The sequence below is a fragment of the Coregonus lavaretus genome, assembly GCF_964263955.1.
Source record: "Coregonus lavaretus genome assembly, chromosome: 8".
Classification (NCBI taxonomy): domain Eukaryota; kingdom Metazoa; phylum Chordata; class Actinopteri; order Salmoniformes; family Salmonidae; genus Coregonus; species Coregonus lavaretus.
In genome coordinates this window covers 58,340,870-58,358,020 of record NC_139995.1, presented here as the reverse complement: position 1 = coordinate 58,358,020, position 17,151 = coordinate 58,340,870, and the positions used below count along the sequence as shown (strand labels likewise).

At 45.0% G+C, this 17,151-nt stretch overlaps 1 protein-coding gene across 1 annotated transcript in view; it reads left to right on the top strand.

Moving 5' to 3' along the window:
* Positions 1-17,151, top strand: part of rnf123 (ring finger protein 123) — a 266,404-nt gene that overhangs the window by 19,233 nt on the left and 230,020 nt on the right. The window contains exons 15-21 of the mRNA XM_084167697.1: positions 405-761; positions 1,995-2,085; positions 2,789-2,850; positions 3,145-3,216; positions 3,338-3,458; positions 6,897-6,998; positions 16,567-16,667. Of these exons, the coding sequence (XP_084023823.1) occupies positions 405-761; positions 1,995-2,085; positions 2,789-2,850; positions 3,145-3,216; positions 3,338-3,458; positions 6,897-6,998; positions 16,567-16,667 (906 nt within the window). The remainder of the gene's footprint in view (positions 1-404; positions 762-1,994; positions 2,086-2,788; positions 2,851-3,144; positions 3,217-3,337; positions 3,459-6,896; positions 6,999-16,566; positions 16,668-17,151) is intronic.

Sequence of the window (17,151 nt, the reverse complement as noted above, 5' to 3'; positions counted from 1 at the left end):
TCTTTTGGTATGGTCAATAGTTGTTTTTTGATTAATATTACTTTTGAGGTACTATTAGCACTGTTTTTACCATCCAGCTGGTCCTATTGCAAGATGATAGTGATGACCACAGCAGTGGTTTTTATACTTTTCCTCGTTAAATAAGATTTGGTTCAGGTGATCACCTAATCAGTACCTAATTCAGTAGAATGAGGTGTGCCTGTGTTGGAGTTCAACAGACACTGGAATGGAATGGCTGTCATACATGTAGAGATGCTGATTTAAGAAATTTTTTGCAGTGGTCTCTTAAATTTTTCCACAGCTGTATATCCCCCTAGGGCTCAGTCCTTGGACCCCTACAACTTTCCGGTGTGAACGGTGTGTTTTACAGTATATTTTGACTGCCTCTGTGAGCGTCTTTGTAGTATTGCACGCTGTGCCACTTGGTATGTGAAGGATGTTGTTGGGTACGTGTAGGATGTTGTTGGGTACGTGTAGGATGTTGTTGGGTACGTGTAGGATGTTGTTGGGTACGTGTAGGATGTTGTTGGGTACGTGTAGGATGTTGTCGGGTACGTGTAGGATGTTGTCGGGTACGTGTAGGATGTTGTCGGTTACGTGTAGGATGTTGTTGGGTACGTGTAGGATCTTTAACTCTCAACACGTTTGACGTTCTGCGCTCGGTGGTGTTCTTCTACATTAAGACTCCTCTGAGGGTGAAGGAGGCGGGACTAGAGGAACTCATCCCCACCACCTGGTGGCCCACACGCTTCGACAAAGAGGTACAGCCAATCACAGCTCTCCTCTCAGAGGTACAGCCAATCACATCTCTCCTCTCAGAGGTACAGCCAATCACGTCTCTGTTGCGCCCCAGTAGTGTCTCCTTTCACCTGAAGTGTGCACTTTTTCTATACTTTCCACAAATCTAAAAGCATTGGATTGGTGGAGGCATGGGCTACTGGGGGGTTGCACCATCTTTCTTATACCAGTCATTTCCTATCAAATCAGTGAAGGGAAGTGAACAAGTGCACACTTTGGGAGGAATGAGAGATAATTGGGACAGAGCCACAATCATATCTCTCCTCTGAAATAGTCACATTCCTCTTCTCAAGCACATAGGGTTTTCTCTGAAACAATCACATTCCTGTTCTCAAGCGTAGAGGGTTTTCTCTGAAACAATCACATTCCTGTTCTCAAGCGTAGAGGGTTTTCTCTGAAACAGTCACATTCCTGTTCGCAAGCGTAGAGGGTTTTCTCTGAAACAATCACATTCCTGTTCGCAAGCGTAGAGGGTTTTCTCTGAAACAATCACATTCCTGTTCTCAAGCGTAGAGGGTTTTCTCTGAAACAATCACATTCCTGTTCTCAAGCGTAGAGGGTTTTCTCTGAAACAGTCACATTCCTGTTCGCAAGCGTAGAGGGTTTTCTCTGAAACAATCACATTCCTGTTCTCAAGCGTAGAGGGTTTTCTGTCCCATGTTCAGTAGGTCACAAAACAAAGACATCTGGGAAACAAAATAAAAAATAATATTTGTTATCGTTATATTACCGAGACACATTTGAAAAGGATGTCAAATGATTTGGCGATCATTTTTTGTTGTTTCAGAAGCGGATAACATTTCTAGCTACATTCTTAGACAAAAAAAGGTTATTAGTTTGTCCACATAGGATCACCGTTTTGCTTCCAGGTTTTTGCCCTACCACTACACAGCTGATTCAAATGATCAAGGCTTGATTATCAGTGGGGTCCCGAGGACCGAGTTTGGGAAACCATCTGTTAGTGAAAGGGTTCCACTTGGAACCAAAAATCTTTTATTTTCAGAGGATTTACCCATGGGGACAACTGAAGAAGCCTTTATGGATCTAGGTAGCACTGCTTATTTCTACGAGTGTAACAAAGTGATAACGGGAACTGTGGTTGTATGAAATACAGTACAATCAGTCCCCTGTCATGTGACTATACAATCAGTCCCCTGTCATGTGACTATACAATCAGTCCCCTGTCATGTGACTAGGGAAAGGAGTCTAAAGATGAGAGTGCAGAGGAGAGGCTGAGACGCCGGGCCTACGAGAGAGGCTGTCAGAGGCTCAAGAAGAGGATTGAGGGTAAGTAATGTCCACTACTGTTAAAATCCCCCTCACACCTGTCCGTCTGTCTGTCTCTCTGTCTGCCTGTCTACCCAGTACAGCCAGAAGGGGTTGGGTTCCCTCTAGGTTGGGTCCCTCTAGGTTGGGTCCCTCTGGGTTGGGTCCCTCTAGGTTGGGTCCCTCTAGGTTGGGTCCCTCCTAGGTTGGGTCCCTCTAGGTTGGGTCCCTCTAGGTTGGGTCCCTCTAGGTTGGGTCCCTCTAGGTTGGGTCCCTCTAGGTTGGGTCCCTCTAGGTTGGGTCCCTCTAGGTTGGGTCCCTCCTAGGTTGGGTCCCTCCTAGGTTGGGTCCCTCCTAGGTTGGGTCCCTCCTGGGTTGGGTCCCTCTGGGTTGGGTCCCTCCTAGGTTGGGTCCCTCTAGGTTGGGTCCCTCTAGGTTGGGTCCCTCTAGGTTGGGTCCCTCCTAGGTTGGGTCCCTCCTAGGTTGGGTCCCTCTGGGTTGGGTCCCTCCTAGGTTGGGTTCCTCTCTACGTTTTCTTCCTTGGGAGTTTTTTTTCCCTTTCCTGTGCTTCTGTTCCTGCTTCTGCTTGCTCTTTGTGGTCCAGGCCTGGTTCTGTGAAAGCACTTTGTGACAACTGCTGATGTTAAAAAAAAGGTTTTATAAATGCATTTTACTGTGCTCAATGCTCTCTGGCTCAGCTGTGCGGTCTCTTCTGTCCTGTCAGTGGTGGAGGAGTTGCAGGTTCAGATCCTGAAGCTGATGCTCAACAACAAGGACAAAGGGACGGTACGTTACTTTGGTTTAGACTTTCATTTTGGCCATTTTTAGCAAAACATTTTATCCCGATGTACGTACAGAAATGTCAGCATTGACACATTTATTCGCTGGAGATGCACCGTTGAGGCCGTTTGCTTCACTAGGAGCTGAAATGAATAAATGTGATTTCCCCCAGGATATCTGGGGGAATCAAAATCACATTACTGCTGTTGTTTTCTGGTGTCCTTCACTATAATGCAGTTATACTTCCATTAGAACATGTCTAAAACTCTCACTGACCATCGCTGCCTCTGTCTCTCACAGGGTGAAGCGTCGCGGTACATATTCCTGAATAAGTTCAGGAAGTTTCTACAGGAGAACGCCAGTAACAGAGGGGTAAGAGATGATGATGATGATTCGTTTCCTGTGTGTGTGTGTGTGTGTGTGAATCTTTCAGCACCTCACAGCGCTGTGTCCTCCAGAAAACATGGGTGTGTTTCCTGTGTTTGTCCTGCAGCATCCCACGGCGCTGTGTCCTCCAGAATACATGGTGTGTTTCCTGCATCGTCTCATCACGGCCGTAAGGAGCTACTGGGATGAAGGGAAGATGAGGAACCCTGCCAGCGTCAGCAGCGACGGTGAGAGACACCAGGGTTTCTGTTTTTTCGGGAAAATGTGGCGCCGGACTTTTGAACAGCAGCATTTTAAATTTACCGGACATTTGAGAAATTTACCGGACCGATATGCATTGGGGTGTGTAACCCGATTTAGGGCGTCCACCCACGGTGCTCAGAACGACAAAAATCACATTTTTAGATTATGGTCATTCGTCTTAACAGAACATGCAACAGCGTGCGTCCTTATTGAATTCCGATGTTCATTTGAAGATGTTAGTATAACTGTCCACATTTGGACTTTTCCTCAGCCAACAAGACGAGTAATGAACAGCAAAGTCAGAAGCCTATGTCAATCTACTATCCCCCATAGGAGAAACGTTTACCTATACTATTGGTCAGCTTGCCGTTCTCTGCGAGAAAGAAATAGCCTATTCCAAACAAACTCTGGGACAGTTGTGGGACCATATATCACTAATTCACCAGTAGGCTACATCAACAAAAAAAAACAATGAGTCTAATGCAACAGATCCGAACGTTTAGCTTCAAATGTTGATAAACTGTTATTTCTTCACATCATAAAGCGCAGCAATGCGCACAAGGCATGTTCGTTCCATAATGCAATTAGCGGGAAAACACTGTTGTCAAAAGCGCACCGCACATGAGAGCTTTTTCATGAGACAGAGATGGAAATACCCATTAGAATTTTAGAAAGAGGGGAGATCTAAAGATGTAACCACTAGCATGGGGTTGCTAATATGACTAGGATTGTGCCTCTGGTTACTAGACAATGAAATAATTCCAATATAACATGAGAAATAGGCTACTAGTTTCATATTTCATTTCAAGTCTTTAAAAATAATTGGCTTGGCTAGGTAAGGTGAACATGCCTCATAATATGTAGTAAAACGTTCCGGTTTCAAACGATGAAGTATGTTTTCAAAATGCATACTGCCTCCAGCTCATTGCAAAGTGGTGTTGAAGCCTGCCTACCGTTATATGCAATTGAATGGCGACATGGAAGTGCGCTTCAATTACCATTTGAGAAATAAAATAGTAGCTCTTTTTAATCTTGGCTATCAACAGGGCAATAACATTGTGAGCAAAATGATTAATCATACCATTTTAGTAAACAGTTTAAGGGACCTTTTTTTACATTTTGAGCATCTGTGGCCTCCATTTCAGAAAATGTACCTAAAATGTGTAATTGGTGTTACCACCATTGGTGTTACTACTCCTACTGTTTGCACAGTGTTATCATAATGGTAAACAGGATTTAAAGTCATTAAGCTACCATAATAGTTGATTTAGAATGGGAAGATGTACTCACATCATATACATTTTAATAAAAGACAAATCCATGCCCAAATGCCACCTTTAATTCAAGAACGACCCAACTTCAAACTTTGAGTGGGAATACAACAGACCAATGTCAAGTTACTTCTATTAAAGGGATACTTCAGGATTTTGGCGATGAAGCCCTTTTATACTTCCCCCAGAGTCAGATGAACTCGTGGATGCCAATATTCGTCTCTGCCTGCAGTTTTGAAGTAAGTTGCTAACGAGTGTTAGCATGCTAGCTGTTACCATAGACTTCTAGTCATTGCCCTAACGCTAGTTAGCATTGGCTTTCGAAAACTACCTCTAACTTCCTTCCTCACTTGATGCAGATACATAAACATTACATCCATGAGTACATCTGACTCTGGGGAAATAGAAAAATGGGTTCATTAGACAAAATCCCAAAAGTATCCCTTTAACCCTGCAGTTGGAGAGGATTTGGAGGAGACCTCAAACCCATCAGCGCATTCGATCAGTGTCTAGGGGAACTTCACCCTACTCAGAGCAAAAGCCCTCAAAGTATTCCAGTTTAAACATCCAGTCAGGGTCCGCAGAGTAATATGAGAAGAATGCAATTGGTGCATTTTATGTAGATTTTCCTAAACTAAGTGCATGTTTCGCACAAGGCGCTTAAAGTACTTGAATTTGGCACTAGGAGAAGTCATTTTCTCAAGTTCGTACTTGAAAAGTACTTGAATTATATAAATGAGAGGAACAGATAATGCTCAAATGTTTTGGTCTTGCTAATTATTAATTTCTACCAAGTTTTATTTCCTGACGTGTTTTGCGCTGTGGTTGCCAGGCGACCTGGCTCATTTCCCCCACACTGCCACTCAGCCAGGCAGGTACAGAACTGACTGATTAGGAGCTGCCAAATGTCACATCGATAGCTAAAATGCCGGGCAAATGTAGATTAAATTCTGCCTTTTGTGCATATGGAACATTTCTGGGATCTTTTATTTTCAGCTCATGAAACATAGGACCAACACTATATGTTGCGTTTTTTATGTTTTTGTTCAGTATAGATTACTCATTTTTTTTTTTTACCACTACATCTCACTGGACCCAACCAACCCACACTGTGAGGTGCAAAAAAATGCGTCAGACTTTGACATTGCGAGCATGGGTGAATCGGCCCTGAAGAGCCACGTGAAGGGCGAACGACACGACACTGCATCCTGTGCTGGCGCCAGTTCTACATTGTGACTTTTTCTCTGCAACAACCTCCCAGATTTTGCCAATCGCTTCATTCACGGAGCGATCCGCGATATTCCGCTTTATCAAGCGGTGGCCGTGCTCCTGCCGTTCTGGTGCCGTTTTCCTCACACAGCCCCCCCCCCCCCCCCCCCGCCCTTCTCCCGAGCGACACTAAAGCTGGCAGTTGGAAGCAAGACACATTTTTGTAGCTATTAAGTAGTAGATTCCCAAATGCCCAATAAAAAGTAATTAAGCTGGAATTGTGTAGTAATGTGTACAGGAAATGTGTGTTCACCAGTTGGCATGTCCCAAAACTCTGCTCATCACTACTCAAATTACAAAATCATCAGTACTGACTTACCACTCATGGATATAGTATACAAGTAGTGAAACAATGTATTATTGAGTAGAACTTGTAAAGTAGTGATGAATACTAAGTTATTTTTCTTCCATGGTTGTGATGATATACTGCCATCTGGTGGCGACTAGAAACAATTGCATAATATGAACTATTACAAATTGATGATCCTTGAAAATATATATTAGTGCTTGAAAACGTACTTGAAAGTCCTTGAATTTGTCTTGCCACTGTCTGTACGAACCTTGTCCAGTACTAAACACACTGCTCACTTTTCCCCAGTACCCATTACACTCTTAGCCATCTACTACATCAAAGGCTAAGGGCATCACATCCCCTGGTATTAATAGGAAAATGGGAGATATTTAACAGAAAAGCGTTTCCTAAGCCATTTATACGTTTGGTTTCCCCTCTCATCCTATTGCTCAGGGGACTGAGTTTATAATTATCTTAATTACTTTACGGGCAATTAGCCACAATAGCCGCTGTCTTCATCTACTACGTCAATGGTAATTGTAATCCTCTTCTCTTCTCTCCTCCTCCTCTTCCCCCTCTCCTCTCTCCAGAGGCTTACGTTCCCCCTCAGCTCTTCTACAATGGGAAGGTGGACTACTTTGACCTGCAGCGACTTGGAGGCCTTCTCTCTCATCTGAAGAAAACCCTCAAAGGTTTGAAACAACTGTCTTCTACTCTCCTTTTTTCTTTTGATACCAAAGAAATATGTCCTGGAGATGGTGTTGGCTGACGACGGAGTTCTAAAACAAGCATTCTAAACGGAGTTCTAAAACAAGCATTCTAAACAGAGTTCTAAAACAAGCATTCTAAACAGAGTTCTAAAACAAGCATTCTAAACAGAGTTCTAAAACAAGCATTCGAAACAGAGTTCTAAAACAAGCATTCGAAACAGAGTTCTAAAACAAGCATTCGAAACAGAGTTCTAAAACAAGCATTCGAAACAGAGTTCTATAACAAGCATTCTAAACAGAGTTCTAAAACAAGCATTCTGAAAATAATCTGTGGTTTTGATATGGGATGTACTTGGTTTGATAAGGAGATGTGTTAAAAGTTCACCCACTTTCAGGAATTACTTCAGCTCAAGACATATTGCAAATGCCCTCTGACACAGCACTATACAGAAATAGCTTTGTGAGAATAGAGCCAAGTCTGAAATGTTCCTTATTCCCTATGAAGTGCACTTATTTTGGCCAAAGCCACATACAGTAGTGCACTAGTAGTGCTGAGCAATTAGTGCTTTTTGAGGTGTTTTCGATTTAGGATTTGATTATTTATTTCTACGTTAAATGCGCTATGCATTATGCGGGTTGAATGCCGTAACACAGAATAAAACGATTTATGAAAGTCCCATGATGTTAGTGACTGCCCATTACTGCTTATCAGGAAGTGCGTAGAGGATGTTGTTCCCACTGTGACGATTTAGAACTTATCCAAACCAAAAACCGTGGGAAGATGGCAGCATTCGCGCAAAACTGAAAGCGAGAACCACCGCGTTTAACCACGGCGAGGTGACTGGGAACATGGATGAGTAACAACAGTCCAGCTATGACCTCCGTTAGACAATCAGAGGCGAAACGACTGCACAGGGACAAAGGGGAGTCGCACTTCGACGGCTCAGACACCAGACGTACATGTCAGGGATTATAAAGAGAAAACCAGCCACATCGCGGACACCCGACGCCTCGCTCCCGGACTTAAACATCACCGTGGACCGCTTCGAGGAAAACACTGAGCCGCCGACGCTCACGAGGACTGTGAGCTCTCGCTCGCCGTTGGCCGACGTGATTTAAGACATTTAACCCTCGCAACGCTGCCGGCCCAGACAGCGTCCCTAGCCGCGTCCTCAGAGCATGTGCAGACTAGCTGGCTGGAGTGTTTATGGACCTATTCAATCTCTCCCTGTCCCAGTCTGTTGTCCCCACTTGCTTCAAGATGTCCACCATTGTTCCTGTACCCAAGAAAGCAAAGGTAACTGAACTAAATTAGTATCGCCCCGTAGCACTCACTTCTGTCATCACGAAGGTCATTGAGAGGCTAGTTAAGGATCATATCACCTCCACCTTAACCCGACACCCTAGAACCACTACAATTCACATACCGCCCCAATAGATCCACGGATGACGCAATCACCATTGCACTGCACACTGCCCTATCCCATCTGGATAAGAGGAATACCTATGTAAGAATGCTGTTCATCGACTACAGCTCAGCGTTCAACACCATAGTGCCCTCCAAGCTCATCATTAAGCTAAGGGCCCTGGGTTTGAACCCCTCCCTGTACAATTGCACCGTCCGCAACCGCAGGGCTCTCCAGAGGGTGGTGAGGTCAGCCCAACGTATCACCGGGAGCACGCTGCCTGCCCTCCAGGACACCTACAGCACCCCGGGGACACGCTGCCTGCCCTCCAGGACACCTACAGCACCCGGTGTCACAGGAAGGCCATGAAGATGATCAAGGACCTGAACCACCCGAGCCACGGCCTGTTCACCCCGCTACCATCAAAGAAATCGGAGACATTACAGGTTTATCAAAGCTGGACTGAAAAACAGCTTCTATCTCCAGGCCATCAGACTGTTAAATAGTCACCACTAGCCGGCCTCCACCCAGTAGCCTGCCCTGAACCTTAGTCACTGTTACTAGCCGGCTACCACCCGGTACTCTATCCTGCACCTTAGAGACTGCTGCTCTATGTACATAGTCATTAAACGCTGGTCACTTTAATAATGTTTACATACTGTTTTACCCACTTCACTGTATTCTAGTCAAGGCTCATCCTATATAACTACTGCTGTACACACCTTTTCTATTCATATGCTGTTTAGGGTTGAATAGCGGGAACCGGGTTACCGAGATTTTACTGCCCAACCCCCCCCCCCCACTCCCTTTTCTCTGTATAAATAATAGCGAGAAACCGGTAAATTTATAATATATTATTTATATGAACAGCATGACGTGAAATGGAACTGAATGATATTCGATGTCTGTATCTGGCTTCTCTTCGGGCCTCCAGCCTCCTCTCTGCTATCTGCATGATCAATCATCAACGCTCAGGGTGGGGACATGGAGCGCAGTTCACAATGCACGTATCATCTCGTCATGGTCTCTTTATTTTCCTGTGACAGGTAGGCCTTCGTTTTACTGCAGCTTAGCCTATGCTATCACTCTCGATCTCTTCTCTTCCTCGCAGTGTCCGCCCCACACCAGAGATCTGTATATAACGAGGAGATGCTCATGTCTCCGCCCTAACAATGGTAGTCGTTGTCCCAAAGAAAAGAAAGGAAGGCGACAAGCTCAGGTCCAAAATAAGCCCATAGAAACACATTGGGCTTATTTTGGACAGATTCTGGCGAGAGTGAAGTCTCTTGCTTCGCCTCTTCCTCTCTGCCCTCACAGGCCGGACAAGTAGATGCGCAATGGATTATGGTCATTGTAGTTAGTTTAGCTCAGAAAACGTGGTAATTATGTTGAATTCTGGCCTGTTGGAAACTACAACGCCCTACTACATCGCACAGTTCGGGCTTGATTTATCTCTAGAGACACTGCGAATTGCACTTATAGAACGTCGGTCAATTGGTACAAAAATAATAATACAAAAATAACCAACATTTCGGGTTAATCGCTCAGCAACACGCACTATATAGAGCCCCACAGTGGACGCGTCGTGGTAGAGAGAGAAGCGTCACGTCAGGGTAAGCCCTTTATTTGAAGTGTTTCTAAAATCCCCTATGGGGAAAATGGAACGGGTGGGGGAAAAAAACGATTGGAACTTTTTCTGTGTTATTGACCGCTAGGTTTTATGGGTATTATGACTCATACTGTGGTACTCCTATAGAGAATAGTGTGCTCCTTAGGAGAACCACTAGAGGTAGTTGTTCTGTTTTCTAGCGCCGTAGAGCGGTCTAACAGTGAGTTTTAGTGCTTCTGTCCGAGGCCTCGTGGAAAGCTTGAGAGCAAAGAGAGAGAGACTCTGAACTGTAAGGACAACCAAGTGCTCTTATTTTAGTGCTTCTGTCCGAGGCCTCGTGGAAAGCTTGAGAGCAATGAGAGAGAGAGACTGAACTGTAAGGACAACCAAGTGCTCTTATTTTAGTGCTTCTGTCCGAGGCCTCGTGGAAAGCTTGAGAGCAATGAGAGAGAGAGACTGAACTGTAAGGACAACCAAGTGCTCTTATTTTAGTGCTTCTGTCCGAGGCCTCGTGGAAAGCTTGAGAGCAAAGAGAGAGAGAGACTCTGAACTGTAAGGACAACCAAGTGCTCTTATTTTAGTGCTTCTGTCCGAGGCCTCGTGGAAAGCTTGAGAGCAAAGAGAGAGAGACTCTGAACTGTAAAGACAACCAAGTGCTCTTATTTTAGTGCTTCTGTCCGAGGCCTTGGGGAAACATTGTGGAGTGATACACAGGAAGTGGTTGTTGTGATCAACTCTCAGACAGGTTTATATGAGGATATCGATTTGTTCTCAAGGTAGTATTTAGGCTGTGTGGTGAAAAATAGTCCCTGTCTTAGTGCCTTGATAGCCAAGGACAAGAGTAGAGTGGACTATCTTGTATATTGACTATCTTCTCCCCGTCAGTGAAGTGAGCTGAGCTTTATATCTTAGCTGTTTTATTTTCCATCCAATGTGTTAATTCTTCCAGGAAAACTGCCTGGTTTTGTGTTGTGAGGAAATGAGAAGGTCAGAGTGACGAATGGTTTCCAGGGTTCCATCGGTGTTGATTAAAGAGAACATGTGGCGGGGGTCTGTAGGAGGGTGTGTGGTGGGGTCTGTGGTGGGGGTCTGTAGGAGGGGGTGGTGGGGTCTGTAGGAGGGGGTGTGTCTGTAGGAGGGGGGGGGGTGGGGTCTGTAGGAGGGGGGGGGGTGGGGTCTGTAGGAGGGTGTGTGGTGGGGTCTGTAGGAGGGGGTGTGGTGGGATCTGTAGAAGGGGGTGTGGTGGGGTCTGTAGGAGGGGGTGTGGTGGGGTCTGTAGAAGGGGGTGTGGTGGGGTCTGTAGAAGGGGGTGTGGTGGGGTCTGTAGAAGGGGGTGTGGTGGGGTCTGTAGGAGGGGGTGTGGTGGGGTCTGTAGGAGGGGGGGTGGTGGGGTCTGTAGGAGGGGGTGGGGTCTGTAGGAGGGGGTGGGGTGGGGTCTGTAGGAGGGGGTGGGTCTGTAGGAGGGGGTGGGGGGGGTCTGTAGGAGGGTGTGGGGTGGGGTCTGTAGGAGGGGGTGTGTCTGTAGGGGTGGGTGTGGTGGGGTCTGTAGGAGGGGGATTTGGGGTGGGGTCTGTAGGGGTGGGTGTGGGGTGGGGTCTGAAGGAGGGGGTGTGTCTGTAGGGGTGGGTGTGGTGGGGTCTGTAGGGGTGTGTGTGTGTGTGAACTCCTACTGTGGCATGTGTTATAGACACGAAACATCGCTCTCAACTGGGTCTGTAACTAAGACTTCATACTTCAGAAACACTGCTACTTCTCTTCCATCACTCCCCTTTGCTTAGTCACAGCCTACTCCTGTCAGTATTTACACCACCACCCTGTCTTTATGCCAGGCCTCTTCCTGCTCACGGAGAGCTGAAACTAGCCCGATTCAGCTTTTCAACCAGCTAATTATTCAAATGTGGTGCGCTAGACTAGGGTTGGAGTGAAGTTTACATGACGTTGGCGCTCCAGGAACAGGATTTGAGAGCCCTGCTCTCGGCTAATCAATCGAGGAGTGGAGATTTAACATTAGCGGTCTAGTTATAGTATATCTGGTACAATGCAAAACACTTCCTGTGAGATCGAGTAAAGTGTTACCCTCTGTGTTGTCAAATAAAGGTATGAAACAACTACCAAATCACCATCGTTGGAATTCATTTGGATGGTGTGGTTTCGGGTCGTTATCGTAGTTTGGTGAAGAAAGCGGGTAACGTTCATCAACCATAGACTGTTTTCCATGTGTCAGTGTGTTTTCGATCTCTGTCGGGATCAGAATAGAGAAAAGGAAACTGAAACATTTATACTGTAGCTCCCGTCGTCGAATCAGACGGTGTAGTATATTGTCTTTTGATGAAGCTGGAGAAATAACTAGACGTTTTGAACTGTCTGCCGGAACCTCTACACTACCCATCTGGCTTCAGGTGTAATGGTGTAGGATGAGGTCTGGGTTACGTCTCAAATCACGCCCTACATAGTGTACATTGTATTTTTGTATTAGTGCACTAGGCTATATAGGGGATAGGGTTCCTTTTTGGTATACAACCCTAGTGTTGTTTTTCCCTGTGTGTTACAGCAGCAGGCTTCAAAGCATGTTACGTCACCCTGCCCTGCTGCTTCCAGCGTCATCCTAATGTTTTCACAGCAGCCTCCCATCCAGGCTAAGCGGGCATTCAATTGGGATACATTGGGAAGGGAGAGGTAATTGGACGCTGAGTTCGGGACAGGGCTGTAGTGAATACAAAACCTATTGTGATTCATATACACTACCAGTCAAAAGTTTGGACACACCTAATCATTCAAGGGTTTTTCTTTATAGAAAAAAAAACTATTTTCTACAGTGTAGAATAATAGTGAAGACATCAAAACTATGAAATAACACATATGGAACCATGTAGTAACCAAAAAAGTGTTAAACAAATAAAAATATATTTTATATTTGAGATTCTACAAATAGCCACCCTTGATGACAGCTTTGCACACTCTTGGCATTCTCTCAACCAGCTTCACCTGGAATGCTTTTCCAACAGTCTTGAAGGAGTTCCCACATATGCTGAGCACTTGTTGGCTGCTTTTCCTTCACTCTGCGATCCATCTCATCCCAAACCTTCTCAATTGGTTAGAGGTCAGGTGATTGTGGAGGCCAGGTCATCTGATGCAGCACTCCATCACTATCCTTCTTGGTAAAATAGCCCTTAAATAGCCTGGAGGTGTGTTGCGTCATTGTCCTGTTGAAAAACAAATGATAGTCCCACTAAGCGTAAACCAGATGGGATGGCGTATCGCTGCAGAATGCTGTGGTAGCCATGCTGGTTAAGTGTGCCTTGTTTCTAAATAAATCACAGACTGTGTCACCAGAAAAGCACCCCCACACCATAACACCTCTTCCTCCATGCTTTACGGTGGGAACCACACATGCAGAGATCATCCATTCACCCACACCGCGTCTCACAAAGCCACGGCGGTTGGAACCAAAAATCAAAAATGTGGACTTCAGACAAAAGGACAGATTTCCACCGGTCTAATGTCCATTGCTCGTGTATCTTGGCCCAAGCAGGTCTCTCCTTCTTATTGGTGTCCTTTAGTGGTGGTTTCTTTGCAGCAATTCGACCATGAAGGGCTGACTTACACAGTTCCCTCTGAACAGTTGATGTTGAGGTGTATCTGTTACTTGAACTCTGTGAAGCATTTATTTGGGCTGCAATTTCTGAGGCTGGTAACTCTAATGAACTTATCCTCTGCAGCAGAGGTAACTCTGGGTCTTCCGTTCCTGTGGCAGTCCTCATGAGAGCCAGTTTCCTCATAGCGCTTGATGATTTTTGCGACTGCACTTTAAGAAACTTTGAAAGTTTTTGAAATGTTCCGTATTGACTGACCTTCATGTCTGAAAGTAATGATGGACTGTCGTTTCTCTTTGCTTATTTGAGCTGTTCTTGTCATAATATGGATCTGGTCTTTTACCAAATAGGGCTATCTTCTGCCAATAGTGTGCAAAGCTGTCAACAAGGCAAAGGGTGCCTATTTGAAGAATCTCAAATATAAAATATATTTAGATTTGTTTAACACTTTTTTTTGGTTACTGCATGATTCCAAATGTGTAATTTCATAGTTTTGATGTCTTCACTATTATTCTACAATGTTAAACATAAAGAAAAACCCTTGAATGAGTAGGTGTGTCCAAACGTTTGACTGGTAGTGTATATACTGAACAAAAATATAAAAGCAACATGCAATAATCACTAATAGGAATGTAAAAAAAATGTGTGCACAAAATTTGAGAGAAATAAGCTTTTTGTGCGTATGGAAAATGTCAGGGATTGTTTTATTAAAGCTCATGAAACATGGGACCAACACTTTACATGTTGCGTTGATATTTCTGTTCAGCGTAATATATATGTTGAAGTGACCCAGAGATGGTAATAGTGAATACTATAAGGTCATGTTGAGGTGACCAGGAGTATTTCCCCTCTATATATCTCCTTTCTTTAATCTAGTTTGACTATATATACTGAACAAAAATATAAACACAACATGTAAAGTGTTGTTCCCATATTTCATGAGTTAAAATAAAAGATCCCTGAAATGTTCCATACGCAACAAAAAAGCTTATTTCTTTCACATTTTGTGCACAAATTTGTTTACATCCCTGTTAGTGAGCATTTCTCCTTTGCAAGATAATCCATCCACCTGACAGGTGTGGCATATAAAGAAGCTGATTAAACAGCATGAACATTACACAGGTGCACCTTGTGCTGAGGACAATTAAATGGCCGCTCTCAAATGTGCAGTTTTGTCACACAACACAATGCCAGATATGTCTCAAGTTTTGCAAAAGCGTCCAATTGGCATGCTAACTGCAGAAATGTCTACCAGAGCTGTTGCCAGATAATTGAATGTTAATTTCTCTACCATAAGCCGCCTCCAAGGTCGTTTTAGAGAATTTGGCAGTACGTCCAAACGGCCTCGCTACCGTAGACCACGTGTATGGCGTTGTGTGGGCGAGCGGTTTGCTGATGTCAGCGTTGTGAACAGAGTGCCCTGTAGTGGTGGGGTAATGGTATGGGCAGGCATAAGCTACGGACAACGAACACAATTGCATTTTATCGATGGCAATTTGAATGCACAGAGATACTGTGAAGAGGTCCTGAGGCCCATTGTCATGCCATTCATCTGCTGCCATCACCTCGTTTTAGCATGATAATGCACGGCCCCATGTCGCAAGGATCTGTACACAATTCCTGGAAGTTGAACATGCCCCAGTTCTTCCATGGCCTGCATACTCACCAGACAATGTCACCCATTGAGCATGTTTGGGATGCTCTGGATCGACGTGTGCGACAGCTCGTTCCAGTTCCCTCCAGTATCCAGTAACTTCGCACAGCCGCTGAAGATGAGCGGGACAACATTCCACAGGCCACAGTCTACAGCCTGTTCCCCTCCTATGTGAAGGAGATGTGTCACGCTGCATGAGGCAAATGGTGGTCACTCCAGATATCGACTGGTTTTCTTTTTTAAAGGTATCTGTGACCAACGGATGCATAACTGTATTCCCAGTCATGTGAACTCCATAGATTAGGGCCTTACAGTATATGAACTGTAACTCCGTAAAGTCTTGGAAATTGTTGCGTGTATCGTTTTTATATTTTTAGTTCAGTGTCGACTTTGAATCAACTGCTAGTGGAGAAGAAGAGGCACTTGGCTGGTGGTGTATTGTTTTGGACCTGGGTTGAGTACCAAATGGCAAAGTAGTGCACTGTGTAGGGAATAGTGTGCATGGGCCCTGGTCAAACGTAGTGCACTGTGTAGGGCATCGGGTGCGTTTTGGGACTCTGCCCCCCCCCCCCCCCCCCAACGTGATGGACTGGATTGATGTTACAGTAGTTTAGGACCTGGATTCATAGACAGCAGCAGCGGTAGCCTCGCCACTTGGCCATGAACAGCGTGTCCCCTCTGTTCCACAGGACTGGGAGGTGTAACCAGTTATAGATTTACAGATGGGTCCTCTGATGTTAATAGACTTGGAGATTTACGGTGGTTCTGGGTGATCAGAAATGTAAACAACAGTATCCAGACACTTAGAGGTCAGCTCCGACGCTGTAATGAAGCCTCTATATCACCATAGCAATCAACCTATCAACATCACTAGACTGTCACAATGACTATTTCTCTGTCCACGTCGGATCTTCCAGTATTTTTCGTATTGCTACCTCGTTAAGTTTGGTCACTCCGCCCCCTCATAGACACTCATGTTGTCCCTTCCTGTTTCAGTCCATTTTCCTCTTAGTTTGGTGTCTAATGAACATGATCCAGGACTTCTGCTGGCCTCCTTGCAGCTTAAACTCTACCAGAGCTCAGGCAGGGTAGCCTCCTGGTGGTCAGAACACGGATAAGGCATTGTAATGGTTTGAAACCAATGATATTGGTGACAGGATACAGCCTGTATGGTGACAGGAGACGGCCTATATTGGTGACGGGAGACGGCCTGTATTGGTGGTGATTACTCTGTGTTGTAATGAAGTTGTATTATGATGTAATAGTTGTGCTGTGTCTGTCCTTCTAGATGACCTGGCCTCCAAAGCCAACATCCTCATGGACCCAGCTGAGATCCAGGCTACCTCTATGGATGATTTGGATGAGGAGGAGGAGAGTGGAGCCGCTCAGGTACAGACTAGCTAACGTCTTATCTTAAAAATCATCCACAAAGACAGTGTGCTTGATTCCACCATATTGGGGTTCTCAAGTCTAAATTCTCCCTTTGGGTACAGCGTTACAAATCACATTTTATTAGTCACATGCGCAGAATGTAACAGGTGTAGACTTTACCGTGAAATGCTTTACTTACGAGCCCAACAATGCAGAGTTAAAAAGTAAGAAACCAGGTAGTAATGAGGCTATATACAAGGAGTACCAGTACTGAGTCAATGTGCAGGGGTACCAGGTAGTTGAGGTAATGCACTACATGGCCAAAAGTATGTGGACACCCCTTCAAATTAGTGGATTAGGCTATTTCAGCCACACCCTTGCTGACGGGTGTATAAAATCGAGTACACCACCATGCAATCTCCATAGACAAACGTTGGCAGTAGAATGGCCAGTACTGAAGAGTTCAGTGACTTTCAACGTGGCACTTTCATAGGATGCCACC